We start from the raw sequence: 13,556 nt of genomic DNA, 5'->3' as shown, positions 1-13,556 counted from the left end.
AAACCTGTCTTCCCAAAATAATTCAAAAAATTATCGTTGTCCTTGTTCTTTCCCTTATAAAGCATATTGAACACTCTCATATCTTCACCACTTCCCTGTAAGTTCCTTTCCCCACCATGTTTTTTATCTGTTTTGCTATATTGGTTATAATCGTATCTAGAAGGTCATCTCTAGCTGTTGCTTATATATTAAAAATTGTCACCAAATTGCTTGCTACACACATGCATGCTGTATTCCTTTACCAACAAATGTCTTTGCAGTTGGAATATCCCATTTCCTCCAATCCTCCTTCTTAATGATCCCTCACCTGTATCTACCTGTAGAGGCCAACCAGATTAGTGAATGTCAATCTATGTCTTCAAAGTTTTTGTTTTTTCACTGTAATTATTTTGTTTGGATGTACTTTCTTGGAGGTTTACAGTGGTGAATTTAATTGTCTTAATATTGTTTATGCTTATCAAATGGTTTGTGCTTATAAAATGGTAGGCATTTCCATAGTCGAGGTGAAGATAAAGGCTTTTCTTCTATTTTTGCACTATATTAATAGAATATGAAGAGACTGTTCTATTGCTTTCAAAATATCTACAGATTTGTTCTTAATTATTGTTTAGTTTTCATATTTTGAAAAACAAAGATATTTAATTTAGAAATTTGATTTGCTTAATGAAATTAAGGCTGAACCAAGAAAAGTATTCAGTACTAATGAAATGTAGAGTCTGTGTATAACTGTATTACCACTACTAATACTAATGTGATCTCTTCTGAGTTATTGCATTGATCTTCCACACATATGTGAATAAAACAAATTATATTACCTCTTTTATGTTAGCCCATAAAACTAGAAAATGTTACTCTCTGTATGTATCACATTTGCATCGTGAGGATTATGGGGGTGCTTTCATTGCATAGTTTTGTATTTTTTAGAGGGTACTATATTCAGGTTTCCTGAAGTGTGTTAGAGAAATTAAATGCTCTTAGTAGTGTAGCTGTGTAGCAGGTCATATGTGTGAATGTAAACACATGATTTCGTACTTAAAAAAAACAATTACTGGATTTAACCGAGATTCAATTGAGAGGATTCATTGAATGCTTTTACTATTGCTAACATGTAGAATATCTTCCTTGGATACAAATTTTTAAAATACATAATATTTTCAATTTATAAAATATGAAATCTCCCAAAGGATTCAAAATGTAATCACCAGTTTCCTGTCTTGCCACAGAACAGTCTAGCTACTACCCAAGCTACTTTTAAAAGCAGCTGTATTTTGTTTGTTTTTTTTATAGTTACAATTCCTAAATAAGTATTTGAATACCTGAAAGACTTGTTATCAATTAACATTATTATTAATGAAACCTATGGTCTTGAGACTAGAGAAATAATTACTTTTAATTGTATTAGTAATCATAGCAAAAGATCAAGCATCTGTATCTCATCAACTGCTACACACATTTCTCAGTTTGAAAATTTAAACTTTTTGTGAGTGCTTGATAATTAATTATTTAAGTGGATAATGCAGGTGATTTAAACTTTGAAAATATGACCTGATGAGCATCTTCGTGTTGTTTGATTAGAGTAATGTCATAGGTAATAATTTCTTTGTACTCAGACACACTAATCCTGTAAACCTGAATTCTATGAAGATTTGCATACGTGCTTGCCTCTGTACACAGTGAATAGTCACTCTGATTTCAAGCAGGTCATACATCTGTTGTTAACTTAGTAGCAAAAAACCCTCTTCACCTTCTTCCCCCATCCTTATCCTCATCTTGAATTAACCTACATCTTAGTTCCCAAGTTTCCGCGTGATCTGGACTTTTATGTTCAGTTTCAAAACCAATGATAATAGAGAAGATAAGGTTCCACATTTCTAAAGAATGTTTATAGCATAAATATTTATTCAGAATTTTAATGATTATTTCCTAAAAAAAAAAAAAAAAATTGGAAGTAGTTTGCATAACAGCTTCTTTTCTTAAAAAAATTAATTGGGAATTAATTGTAAAAACCTTATCTGTCAATGTTCCCTTTTGCATTTATCATGCTAGGTAGTAGTGGTGTCAGAATGTTCATAAATCAGTAATCATGTTAGTTAGTAATGGAAATTCTGCTGTTGTTGGGAATTTCTGTCAATTGGTGGTCTAACATAATAGCTAAAAATTTGCAGAGCCTCCAAATACTAAAATATATTCGGAATTGGTGCAGCTATTAAGTCTATAGATGCCGTTCACTGTAGTCAGTGTGTTAAGAAGAGTGTTGCTCTATGATAGTACAGCACTGAGAGTTCAAAAACAGTCTGCATGTGCTCCTTTCACTGTTCAATAGCACATTTATTTTTTACCCCTGATATGTTATATTATTGTGCGAGTCCTTCTTCAAAAAAAGCCAGTAAATAATTCAGTATTATTTTAACACTGTTTAACTGCAGACATAACAAGTACTCTTTGTTTCTCAAAAATGGCTGGACAGAGTAGCACAATATTGTATATGAAGCAAGAATCCTTTAGCACCATCTGCTGGCATTGAGTTGAAAGCGGGTCTTGGGACTGACTGCAAAGCACTGCCTAGTAAAATACTTAAAATATATATATTTTCACATATTTGGTGCAAAAAAAACTATTTCATTTGTAGTATAATTTTAATCCTTTTTTATTAAAATCATAATGAGGAAATACAAAGTTAATTTAAAGTTAACTCATGAACTGAAATAGAATTAGGTCAGGAGTGTTTGTTAAGTGCGACTGTAAAAAGAAATTGAATACCTTTCTTTTTTACTAGAGCTTTAGCAAGTGCAATATTAAATCTTTCTATTCATGTTGTAAGTCAAATTCAGTAACATTTATTTCATAGAGAAGACCCACAAGGCTTAGAAAAGTATCCATAACATGTTTTGAAGAGGGTAGCAACCACTCAATATTCTTCTACCTAACATTTATTGCATTATTTGATGTTAGTCTTGAAAGCCTCATGAAAGCTTAATGGACAAGAGGCCCTGGTGCTATAATTGGTTCTACAATGTCCTGTATCTTCACCGGGCACCGTTGTAGCCAGTGCAGCAAGTACTGGGACTACCTGCATGAATCTAGAACAGAGCCTTAAATTATACAGCTACAAAAGGTCACTGTTGTTTCTTTTTTAAACTTTAACACACTGATATGTCAAAGAGGTTGAGGCCTCATTCCTCCAGGTATTCTATAAATCACATATAAATTATGGTTCTTGCCTCCAAATATTGAAACTGAAAAAAGATGAGGTATAACAGGTGGATGAATTCTGGTATATCTAGAAATCTGCAATGATGCTGCATAAGCAATATAATTTGGTATTTATATAATGCTAAGAAAGTCACATCATGGATGGATACAAGGACAAGGTCTTCATTGAAAATGCTTGCAATAGCATTCACTGATGCTTAAGAAAGCATTTAAATAGTCATAGTGATTTGGTACTGACAAGCATGTTAGTTTGTGTGTTATAAATATGTTTTGGCTAAAAGTATGTCCTACAGTGTTAAGGGCAGCATCTGTATCATCCTTGTTTTCAACTGGCTGAGAAAGATCATGTTTCAGGATTTGTCAATCAGAGTACGTAATTGCAAGTAACATTGTAGAGCAAGTTTTGAGGCACAACCAGATGCAAGTGAAGGCAGTATTTATTTCAAGACTGCAAACAGAGAAGGAGTCTGGATGCTGCTTTTTTGGCAGTATCCAGCTTCAGGAGCCACTGGAACTATATGCATTAAATTCTCTGGAAGTCTAAGGATATTTAGTGCTTCATGATGTAAGGCAACCTTTGAGTTCCAGGAAAAACAATGCTATATTTACAACTTGTAACTAATAGTTGATGTGGTAAAAGGAATTATATTCATATGGTAAATGAATACAACCTTAATGTGCACCATATGCATAGTGGCGGGATGATGTACTAATATATCACTTTTTTTTTACCTTGTTTGGTTGCTGGGAAAAATAAACATTCAGTTCAAAGCCTACACCATGTAAGACAGAACAGAGTAATGCAGAAGATACAGTAATTTATAGTCTAGAATAAAATTACCAACTTAAATGTTGTAAAAATTATTTGGTCAATACAATAATCCTGACTTGGGTTGGAAATTATTTTGTAAGTGTTTCTGGATGTAAATTCTATTAACACTAGTATCACAAAAAGCATTATTCCACTGAGTGCAAGAATGCTATATGTAATTAGAATTATGGCCTGCTTCATTGAAAAAGTATGTTTTAAAACAGTTACTTTTAAAAAGACAGCTAATTTATGTATGCTCTGAACTGGGTGTATGCCATCGGTATTCCCAGTTACATCAATACCTAAAGGTGGTAAGCATCTATCTAGTGCAATGCGCTACTGGTGTGTTGGTCTGAAATTAACTTTACGAAAGCAATCCAAAAGCTAAAGCACAGACTTGTATACATGCTGTTACGGAACAGTAGTACTTTGCAGTGATACATTTTTCTTATTTTAAACAAAAATAAATTATTTTAATATTTTAATAGCAAAAAAAAATCAAAAACTGGTGAATTGAGCTGAATTCTCATCTGAAACCTCTCATCTCAGATTATTTTCTGCCCAAGGTATGAAATATTGTGTAAGTTTCAACTAGTGGTCAGTTTCAGCACGTTGTAAGATGTCTTTTATCTTACAACAATTCTGCAGTAGGCGCTATTTCTGACTGAAATAATTGCTTGATGGCTTTTTTTCCTTTTCTGTTGAGGTTTGTTGGTTTTTTTCTTGGACTCACTAGATAATGGAATAGTTATAACCATAATCCACAAGAGAGAAATACGAAGAAAACAGACTATTTTTTTAGCATAAACAAAAAAAGCCCCTTCATAAAGCTGTTTTAGAACATTCTCAAACAAAAATGACAGTGTTTTAAACTTCAAAGCTGATATTTAAGTAGCAGTTTATGAAGTCAGGATGGTGCAAATATTAAAATATTAGTGTACACTGACCCTGAATATTCACCTGCAGATACTTTCCAGGGGCTTCAAAAAGGTCTGTATTCAGTGGGAGGAGTCCTGCTGAATGACTTCCAGGACTTCAGCAGATGAATCCCCACTAAGGGTGAACTCGTTCCAGAAAGCTTCGTATTGCATATGGTGTAGGAATTAAGAGGCTGGGCATTATTGACTTTTGAAATCTGAATTGTAATATCCAATTCATGAAGGCCTGTTAAATCTTTTTCTTTACTGTGCTTCTTTTGGAACCATAGTGAATCTGTTCTCATGACACAATGTGTAGGAAAAATCTCATATTGGTACTGAATATATGTTAGTCACTTGTTGCACAGTGTGACTGCGGGAGGGGTACAGTAAACCTTTCCTGTGTTATATTTGCTGAAATGAATTCTACAAGATAAATCTAAATCTTTTTTTTTTTCGTTACTGAGCAAACATAACAGCACTAAAGCATGTTCTGTGTTTTATGTTTTAAGATTTTGCTTCAGGATGGAATGATATGTTGTTCAACGATATTGTTCCTTTTTCAGAAAATGTACGGTTGAAGTGTTTTTTGCAAAAACAAAACTTGCATCTAGGCATAAGGTTGTACTTTTTGTTGTAAAAAAAAGTCTGAACAGATGGGAAGTAGTTTGAAGGAATTAGAGGGAATGCTGATGGAGTGTCATGTGAAGAACCGGACAACAATGAAGTTCCTATATAGTATAAAAAGATTACCTTGTTACATAAAAATGCATATTTACAAAGAAAAGATTATTCAAACTGAAGTTTTAGGAATACTTCAGTAATATTGTGTGGTATCACTTTAGTAAGATCTCACATCCATCAAAGAGCTAGCCTTTCTGCACCAGTGAAATGTGTTTTTAACCAGTTGGCTGTTATTTAAATGTTCGCTGTGTGTGATCTATAAATAATGTTAATGCACAGAGTTTATATAATAATTGACAGTCATCACTTTGATGTAATTGAACTCTGAAACTTGCTATATAATCAACACAGAAGCCTAGCAGCAAATTAGTTTTCTTGATTTACTTACATTTTGCTGAAAGCACTTTTGTCCAAATATCATATATTCTGTAAGTACATTTGTACTTCACAAATTGATTTCAAACCTTTTATTGTTTTCCTCAATTTTTATCATATGAAGCAACTTCAAAATTTGTAAAATGATTTTTAGAAGACTTTTCTTACATATATAATTTGGTTTGGTTGATGTATCCTTCTGAGAAAGTACTCAATCACTGATTTTCATAAGAAGTAGGTAAAAGATAGTTAGATTAACTGATGCTTCATTTAATTCGAATTTTATATTGATGTAAAATCACATAATTAATTTGCCATTTAAGAGTGCCCTACAGCCTCTGTAATCATAGAATAATAATTTAGAAATGACTGTTTGGCTCTCTGTGACTTACCGTAATTAACTGTCTTCTCAGCATAAAACATAAAAGGGAGCATACTCAAATATTTTATATTTTAATGTGTTGCATAATATTATCTCATCCAGAAATAGTAGTAAGTGTATCTCATATTTCACTGTGAGGTAAGTTTTTCAGTCGATCTCTAGTTTGATTTCTTTTTAGGGAGAGATTTTTCTTTAAATGAGTTCCTATGTTTGGCTCAGCTCTTACAGCTTAGTGCTGAAAATATAGAAAGCGGAAGTCTCATGATCCTGTTTTGTTTTGTAACATCACCGAAGCTGAAAAAATAGTGGAGAAAGACCCAGCAACACAAACCAATTTCTTGTTATCCAGTAAGGAGTATCTTCTTCTGGATGTCATTAAACTAGAAGAAAGTTTTGACTTTGCTATAATCCCACTGTTCCTTTTTAAACGTAATTTCCAAACGCCTAACATTTTTTCACTGAAATATCACCATAAGCTGACCTGATATCACGTGCTCTTCTTTTATCTTCTGAAGCTTGAATTTTATGATTTAAAATGTACTTTGGTCACTTAAGGAAGAGTGATATTTTATGCTATTTTCTATGGGAAAACAGCTTTGCAGAAATTATTTATTGGAATGTAGGAGAGTTCTTTTGAAATAATTTGAGTGGTTACTGTAAAGGTAAAGTATTCTGTCCATTACTGGAAAATAACTTTACGCATACCTCCTGTGACTTAAATAAATCATTGACGACATTTGTTGCAATGTGAATGTGGCATTGGGATTCTTACAGCGTTCAACTTCAAGTAGCAATCCAGCAATGGTATAGACTAAGGATATTATTATATACTATGCTGAGAAAAGCACATCTGTAAAACTGTTGTGTCTTGGTTATTAGTGCTAGGATTTGAACTGTCTTTAATCTCATTTGACTTGTTCATCTTCCTTAAGGATCTCCATAAAGATGCACTGAGTATTCTTTTCAGTCCTTAGTTAGGGTTTGCATCAGTGGTCGTAAACCTGCTTAGCGGACAAAGACTCTTTTCCCTTTGAAGTCACTTCCCCAGCTTTTCAAAAGGTCTGCAAGCCGGTTCCCCTAAAACAATTTAGAAAAGTTTGAAGTGGTGCCCCTTAAACCAGCAACAAAATAAAATTTTCTCTTTGCATTATTGAAAACCATGACAATCTTCTAAAGCAATAACAATTTAAAAGCTTTTAAAGAAATCTGTTCTGCTCTACGACCAGCTTTTAAGTTGACCCCATTATTTGGAAAATCAGAGGCTTGGAAACCCCTAAATACTTGACATTCTTATCAAAGGAGTAAGCCTGACTTTTCGCAGGACTCCTCTTTTACAGTATTTATTCACATCCCAATTTCTTTAAAGATACTATTCAGATTTCTTCTATCACGCTTTTGCATTAAAGTATTTCTTTAGAACAAGTGTAATTTAGAAAACAATTCATATAATTTATGAAATGGTGATCCTGCCACCTGTAGATTTGTACTCTTTTATGTTTGAAATCACGTCCCAATTCTAAAAAGACTGCAAACGTTACTTACATAATTTGACTTTTCTGTGGACTGTGATAAATATATATGCTCAGTTTCTACTTCTTGTTTTAAGAATCTTATCTCCTACATTTCATGTATATAGTTACTGACAGCCTAATGTAGGTAAAGCCTACAGTAATGTAGTTGCTGTAAGCAATAAGTTTACTCTAAAGATCTTGTCTGCACCTCCTAATAATTCATTCAGACATTGCTTCTTATAAGTCCTTCTGACTCCAGCATCTTATATTCATATTATATTCACTGCAACATTGTACATTTAAAACTTCCCTGATTTCAAAAGTTTCATTAACATGTGTAGCATATAATTAGATTAATTGCTTGCTGATCTATGCAAGTATGTGTTAAATAGAATTTCTGAAAGCAAAGAAAAATAAAGCAATAAAACCAGAATTCTAGAATTTTGCTAACGTAGGCAGCTTATTTAAAAGCAAGCAAACTAGCAAGAGCTTTAAATGCACAAAGCTGCCTCCTCTTTTATGGCTTGGGGACAACAGAGAGAAAGAATTGGGTCAAGAAAATTAAATTCTTACTGGATAATAAGACTGTTATGGTTGCTGTTAGATTTTCCCCTAAAACTGCAGAATTGTGGCTTGTCTACACAATGTTCACTCATGAATCTTCTAAGATGCCTGCACTATGTTTAGGTGAGGCAAGTTCAGTAGAGCAAACTTTTTCTAAAAGGTTTGTGAGCATTCATAGGACCAGCCACCTAAGAAGTACCTAGAGGTCATTAAGTCTACCCTTATGCTTCTAATTTGTTGGGAGTTTTTCCTTTGCTTCTGAACTGTCTGCCATACTTCCTGGGTTTGAGTGTGTTTTGCCAAACATCATATGAAACAAAAGCAATAGCTTTTAGTGGTTGTTTATTAAGAGATTAGGGACAATTCAGCAAGTTGCATCAAAGCATTTTCAGATTTAACATGCTGATTACATACATGCATATGTGTGTGTGTGTATATGCACACATTTATATTTCATGTATATGTATGTATCAAGAAGAAACAGATTTATTTAGTTTTCAGGATTTTGTATTGTGGATATAAATTATAGATTATAACAGTAACTGCAGAATAAATCAAATTTTGAAATCCTTGATCTGAGACTTTGTCATGGATTATGACCTTTTCTAAAAAGCCATTTGAATGTGGCAGCTACACAGACACTCTGGGAGGTGTTGCAAATGATCTGAGTAAAAATATAAAATATTAAGAGTAAGCTAAGCTTTTATCTATGCAAGCCCAGATCTGCACTTCTTTTCCATGGAAGTCTCTCACTGTACACATGCAGGGTCTGGGTAGCTACCTGTTTTAATAGATTTCCATAATTTCTAATGAGACCCAGTACCAGTATTGCTAGTACTGTTAAGCCTCTACATGGACAAACTAATGACATTATGCTTTTTTTATCTTTTGAAAAGTTACAACCCCAAATATAATTTAAATGTTGCTACCTTAGTAACCAGAGGAGTCATTGGCCCTATTATTACTCTGTCTCTTTGCAAAATCATCTCCTGATTTTGAAGTAAAAAAAGTTTGATTTTACCACTGCTTTACTGCCTTGTTGGTATCTCACATATCATCATTTATTGTGAAGTGACTTATTCCCTGCTGCTTAAAAACTCGTCTAATCCTTTTTGAAACTACATGATAACATTGCTCAAGATACATTCTTGAGAGTTTAAATGCTTTGTAAAATGCTATGAATGAACTAATTATATGGTATTACAAAAATAACATTGTGATTTCCATGAAATGCTATCATTCTTGAAGAGAGTGATCCAGTGAATGACCTGTGAGTGAAGTTATAAAACTATTTAAAGAGCTTTGTAGCATTTGCTTACCCTTTCTGTGTCTTGACCTGGAGAATATTTTTTTTTTTCCTTTCAATGTGCCAGTTGTAAAATTTCTTTATGGTATCCATATATGTTTGATTACAAAGAGAATCTCAGAAAAATAGAGTTTTATTTGTTCTTGTTACACGTAAATGTCTATTAGGAGCAATGGTAATTAATGTTGGGTTTGGGTGTTTTGATTTTGCAATCTCCAAAATTCATACTGATTAGGTTCCAAGCTCCACATTCTTACAAGGAACTAGACATCAGGCTGAGGTTTGAGCAGTTACTAGATTAAAATAAGTCAATGGATGTTTTACTTCATCTTTGAGCACTGTAGGTATCTCCTCTCAGTACCTGTCATAGTGACACTTGTGTTTACTTATGCCTGTTACAGGAAAAGGTAGTAATTGATTACAATCTCTTCCTCCACAGAAAAAAAAAAGGGGGGGGGGAGATGGAGGGAGGGGAAAATGCAAATCTGTGTGCTCCAACTTCTGTTTGTTTTCACTACACACCTGACTTTTATATTAATGTGTGTTAGAAAATGTGCAGGCTGGGTTCCTATAGTATACTGCTGCTGTACTATGTAGATATGAGTACTGAACAACCATACGCAAACAGTAGATATAAGTGATTTGTAGGGAACATGAACTCAAAGAGCAAGGAAACTGAAGACGCTCCAGTGATTGAAAGCAGTGATTTTAGAAATAGATTGTAACAAAGGATTGCTTTTATTGTTTTCTCATTGAAGGTGATTTTGCAACTCCTCGAGCTATTTTGACAGGACATGACTATGAGATCACCTGTGCTGCCATTTGTGCTGAACTTGGCTTGGTAATAAGCGGTTCAAAAGGTAAGGCAGCTGTTGTCATTTCTTTCTGTTCATGAAGCTATAATCCTAATGCAAAAAGGTATATAGTCTCAGGTGGCAGAATTTATTAACTTTATGGTGGTTTTATTTCTAACCTTTTTTTAGTTGCTGTGGGATTTGAAACCTCTGTTTAAACACGTTAAAACTGAGGATTATTCAGACATTTACAAGAAGAGGCAACCACCTCAGTTTCCCTATTACAGCCTACTGATGACTATTTCTTTGTGTTTGTTTATCCAGTGTAATTGCATATAGCGTACAGTTGGCTACAGCTCTTGACTGCCAGGATGGTGAAGAATGTTTGTTATGGATAACTTCTCAGAAAGGGAATCAAAAATGAGTTTCAGGAGAAAAAGAATGTGCTGTCTTGTTAGTTTGATGAAGGGTATATATAAACTTCCAACTAAAATTTGGAGTAATTGTGTTCAGGCTTTTTGAGCTTAGCTACAAAGCCTTTAATATGCCCAATTTGTGTTCTCAAAGACCTGCTTTTGGCAGGCAAATTGTAAAGAATGGCGTTGATTCCATGGGTATTGTTTATCATTTTCCTATTTGCTGGTCCACACGTATTTTTAAACTGGAAATTTCTTAGAGTTAGGATCTTTCTGCTTAGTGTTTCCAAAGTAAGAGAGACTTTTTCAGAGACTCTTTTTCAAAGTTGGGTGTACTCACCATATGCACCTGTGTGTGTTTCTGTTTCATGGCATGTGAACAGTTGTGGCTTACACGCAAATCAGGTGTTTGTCCAAATATATTAAACAACAGATATTTAGTGGATCATGTATGGGTTAAAATCTCAATACGAGAACACTTTTAGAGCACCTACGTATGTAAATTCATTGCACTTACCTCTGTGTGTCTACGTATTTTGAAAACCTCATTTTAGGATTCGGTACATTTATTTTTGTGCTCTCAAAATTAACTACTACCAGTTTTAAAAGAAAATCCACAAAAGAAAATCTGCTAGGGCTCTAACTAGTTTTGATAGGTGCTCTATAATACCTTAATACAAAGCTTTTAAGGGATAAGCTGTTCATTTTACTGTCTGGCACCCTTAAAGCCATAGGCTATCTACTTAAGCATGGTAAAAATCATTATAAGGTATTATAATAGTGATTACCTAAGTAGAAGTCATTACTTATTATTTGATATATGATGTATCTAAATGAGCATGTAAATCAGTAACTAGAGATTTTATTCTGTCTCATTAGAAGGACCATGTCTCATACATTCTATGAATGGAGATCTACTGAGGACATTAGAAGGTCCTGAAAACTGCCTGAGACCAAAACTTATTCAAGCTTCACGAGAAGGCCACTGTGTCATATATTATGAAAATGGCCTCTTCTGTGTATTCAGTGTGAATGGGAGACTTCAAGCCACTATGGAAACAGATGACAAGATAAAGGTGAGTGTACTCAAATGTGTGCTAAGGGCTGTCGGTTCTGGTATCGAGAAAAGCTATCAATGTTGGAGCTGTGTGGAAACTCTTTCTATGGCCAGGCCATAGAAATATATGGTACTAGACCATAATAGCAGCATTCTGAAAAAAGTGTAGTTAAGGGGACCATGTACTCTTAATAGTACTGGTTTTAATTTTAAAATAACTCTGTTCATATAGTAAGGAATATCCTGTAGGCATTTCCTTGAACTAAAGAATACAAATATTACTAATTGCTGACCAGGAGAAGGCAAGCTACTTCTTTACTTTTGAGTCTGAAGGCATGAGGTCGTTGAAGATGCTGGTTTGGATGTTGGCTTTCCCTGTTTTTGGTATATCTGTCTGTATTCCTTCATCTTAGCTTGAGATAGCATGTGTTGTGCTGAGCTTCAGGAAGTTTATGGGCATATGTCTATATTTCAACTCTTTAGCCCTTTGGCATTTGCTGAGCAGGCAGCTAGGTTCCACACCTTCAGCTGCAAGAGACATGGAACAAGTCCAAAACTATGCAGGAGATATTTTAAGCTTATGGGTTTATGGAAATTATTTTATAATACAAAATGAAGGTCTTTTGATGGTTCCTATAAAATCGTACCTGTGAAGCAGAGTAGAACCTGCCAGCTATACTGCAGTGAAGCAGAAATATCAAGAGTACTTTCCTTGAATTAAAAATATTCACACTTTTTCCTTGAATGAAAAAGAAAGGAAAGGGAAGGGGGAAAAAATGAATAAGCATTACCAGATCTAGTAGAAAGTTACAGAATGCAGCAGAGACATGAAGCAAGATCACATTGCTGGGTCAGCATTCAGGCTACCTGAATTATCTGAAGTTATGGTCTCTATTGCCAGTAGTCGTGGTCTGAGTGGCACAGAATCACAGAATGGTTGAGGTTGGAAGGGACCTCTGAAGATCATCTGGTCCAGCCCCCCTGCTCAAGGAAGGCCATCTAAAGCCAGTTGCCCAGGACCATGTCCAGATGGCTTTTGAATATCTCCAAGAATGGAGATTCTACAGCCTCGCTGGACAACCTTTGCCAGTGCTTAGTCATCCTCACAAGTAAAGAAGTGTTTCCTATATAAAACTATTTAACTATTTAACAAGAGCAAGAGAGGAGCTTTGTTGTTGTAAGCGTATAGCAGCACTACACTCCAAGCTGACTTTCATAACGTGATGGAAGAGCCCAGCTGCTGGGATTTCCAATGTTCTCTTGAGTTGAAACCTCAAAAGTTTTTCCTTTATTTGGATTAGATGTTTCAGGGAGAAAATACCTCTTCGCCCTCATGTTCGTTTTACAGAATTATTGAATTTTTCAGATGTTGTGCAAAACTGTGAGCATTTTTAAATTCACACCTCTTCTTCTCTTGACTCTATTCATATTAATTCTTAAGATGGAAGAATATGTCAATATATTTGAAAGAATTTTGATGTTCATCTTTTCCATTTTATAACTTATATTGAACAGTGAATGCTCCA

The 13,556-nt window shown here is 34.3% G+C and overlaps 1 protein-coding gene across 2 annotated transcripts in view; it reads left to right on the top strand.

Annotated features, from left to right (window-relative positions):
• Nucleotides 1-13,556, top strand: part of LRBA (LPS responsive beige-like anchor protein) — a 419,408-nt gene that overhangs the window by 397,344 nt on the left and 8,508 nt on the right. For both annotated transcript variants that reach the window (XM_075709754.1, XM_075709753.1), the window contains 2 exons: nt 10,522-10,623; nt 11,853-12,049. In XM_075709754.1, the coding sequence (XP_075565869.1) occupies nt 10,522-10,623; nt 11,853-12,049 (299 nt within the window). The remainder of the gene's footprint in view (nt 1-10,521; nt 10,624-11,852; nt 12,050-13,556) is intronic.

Source organism: Pelecanus crispus, chromosome 4 (genome assembly GCF_030463565.1).
Source record: "Pelecanus crispus isolate bPelCri1 chromosome 4, bPelCri1.pri, whole genome shotgun sequence".
Classification (NCBI taxonomy): Eukaryota; Metazoa; Chordata; class Aves; order Pelecaniformes; family Pelecanidae; genus Pelecanus; species Pelecanus crispus.
Note: the sequence above shows the minus strand (reverse complement) of the source record. Positions and strands in the feature narration are given on the sequence as shown.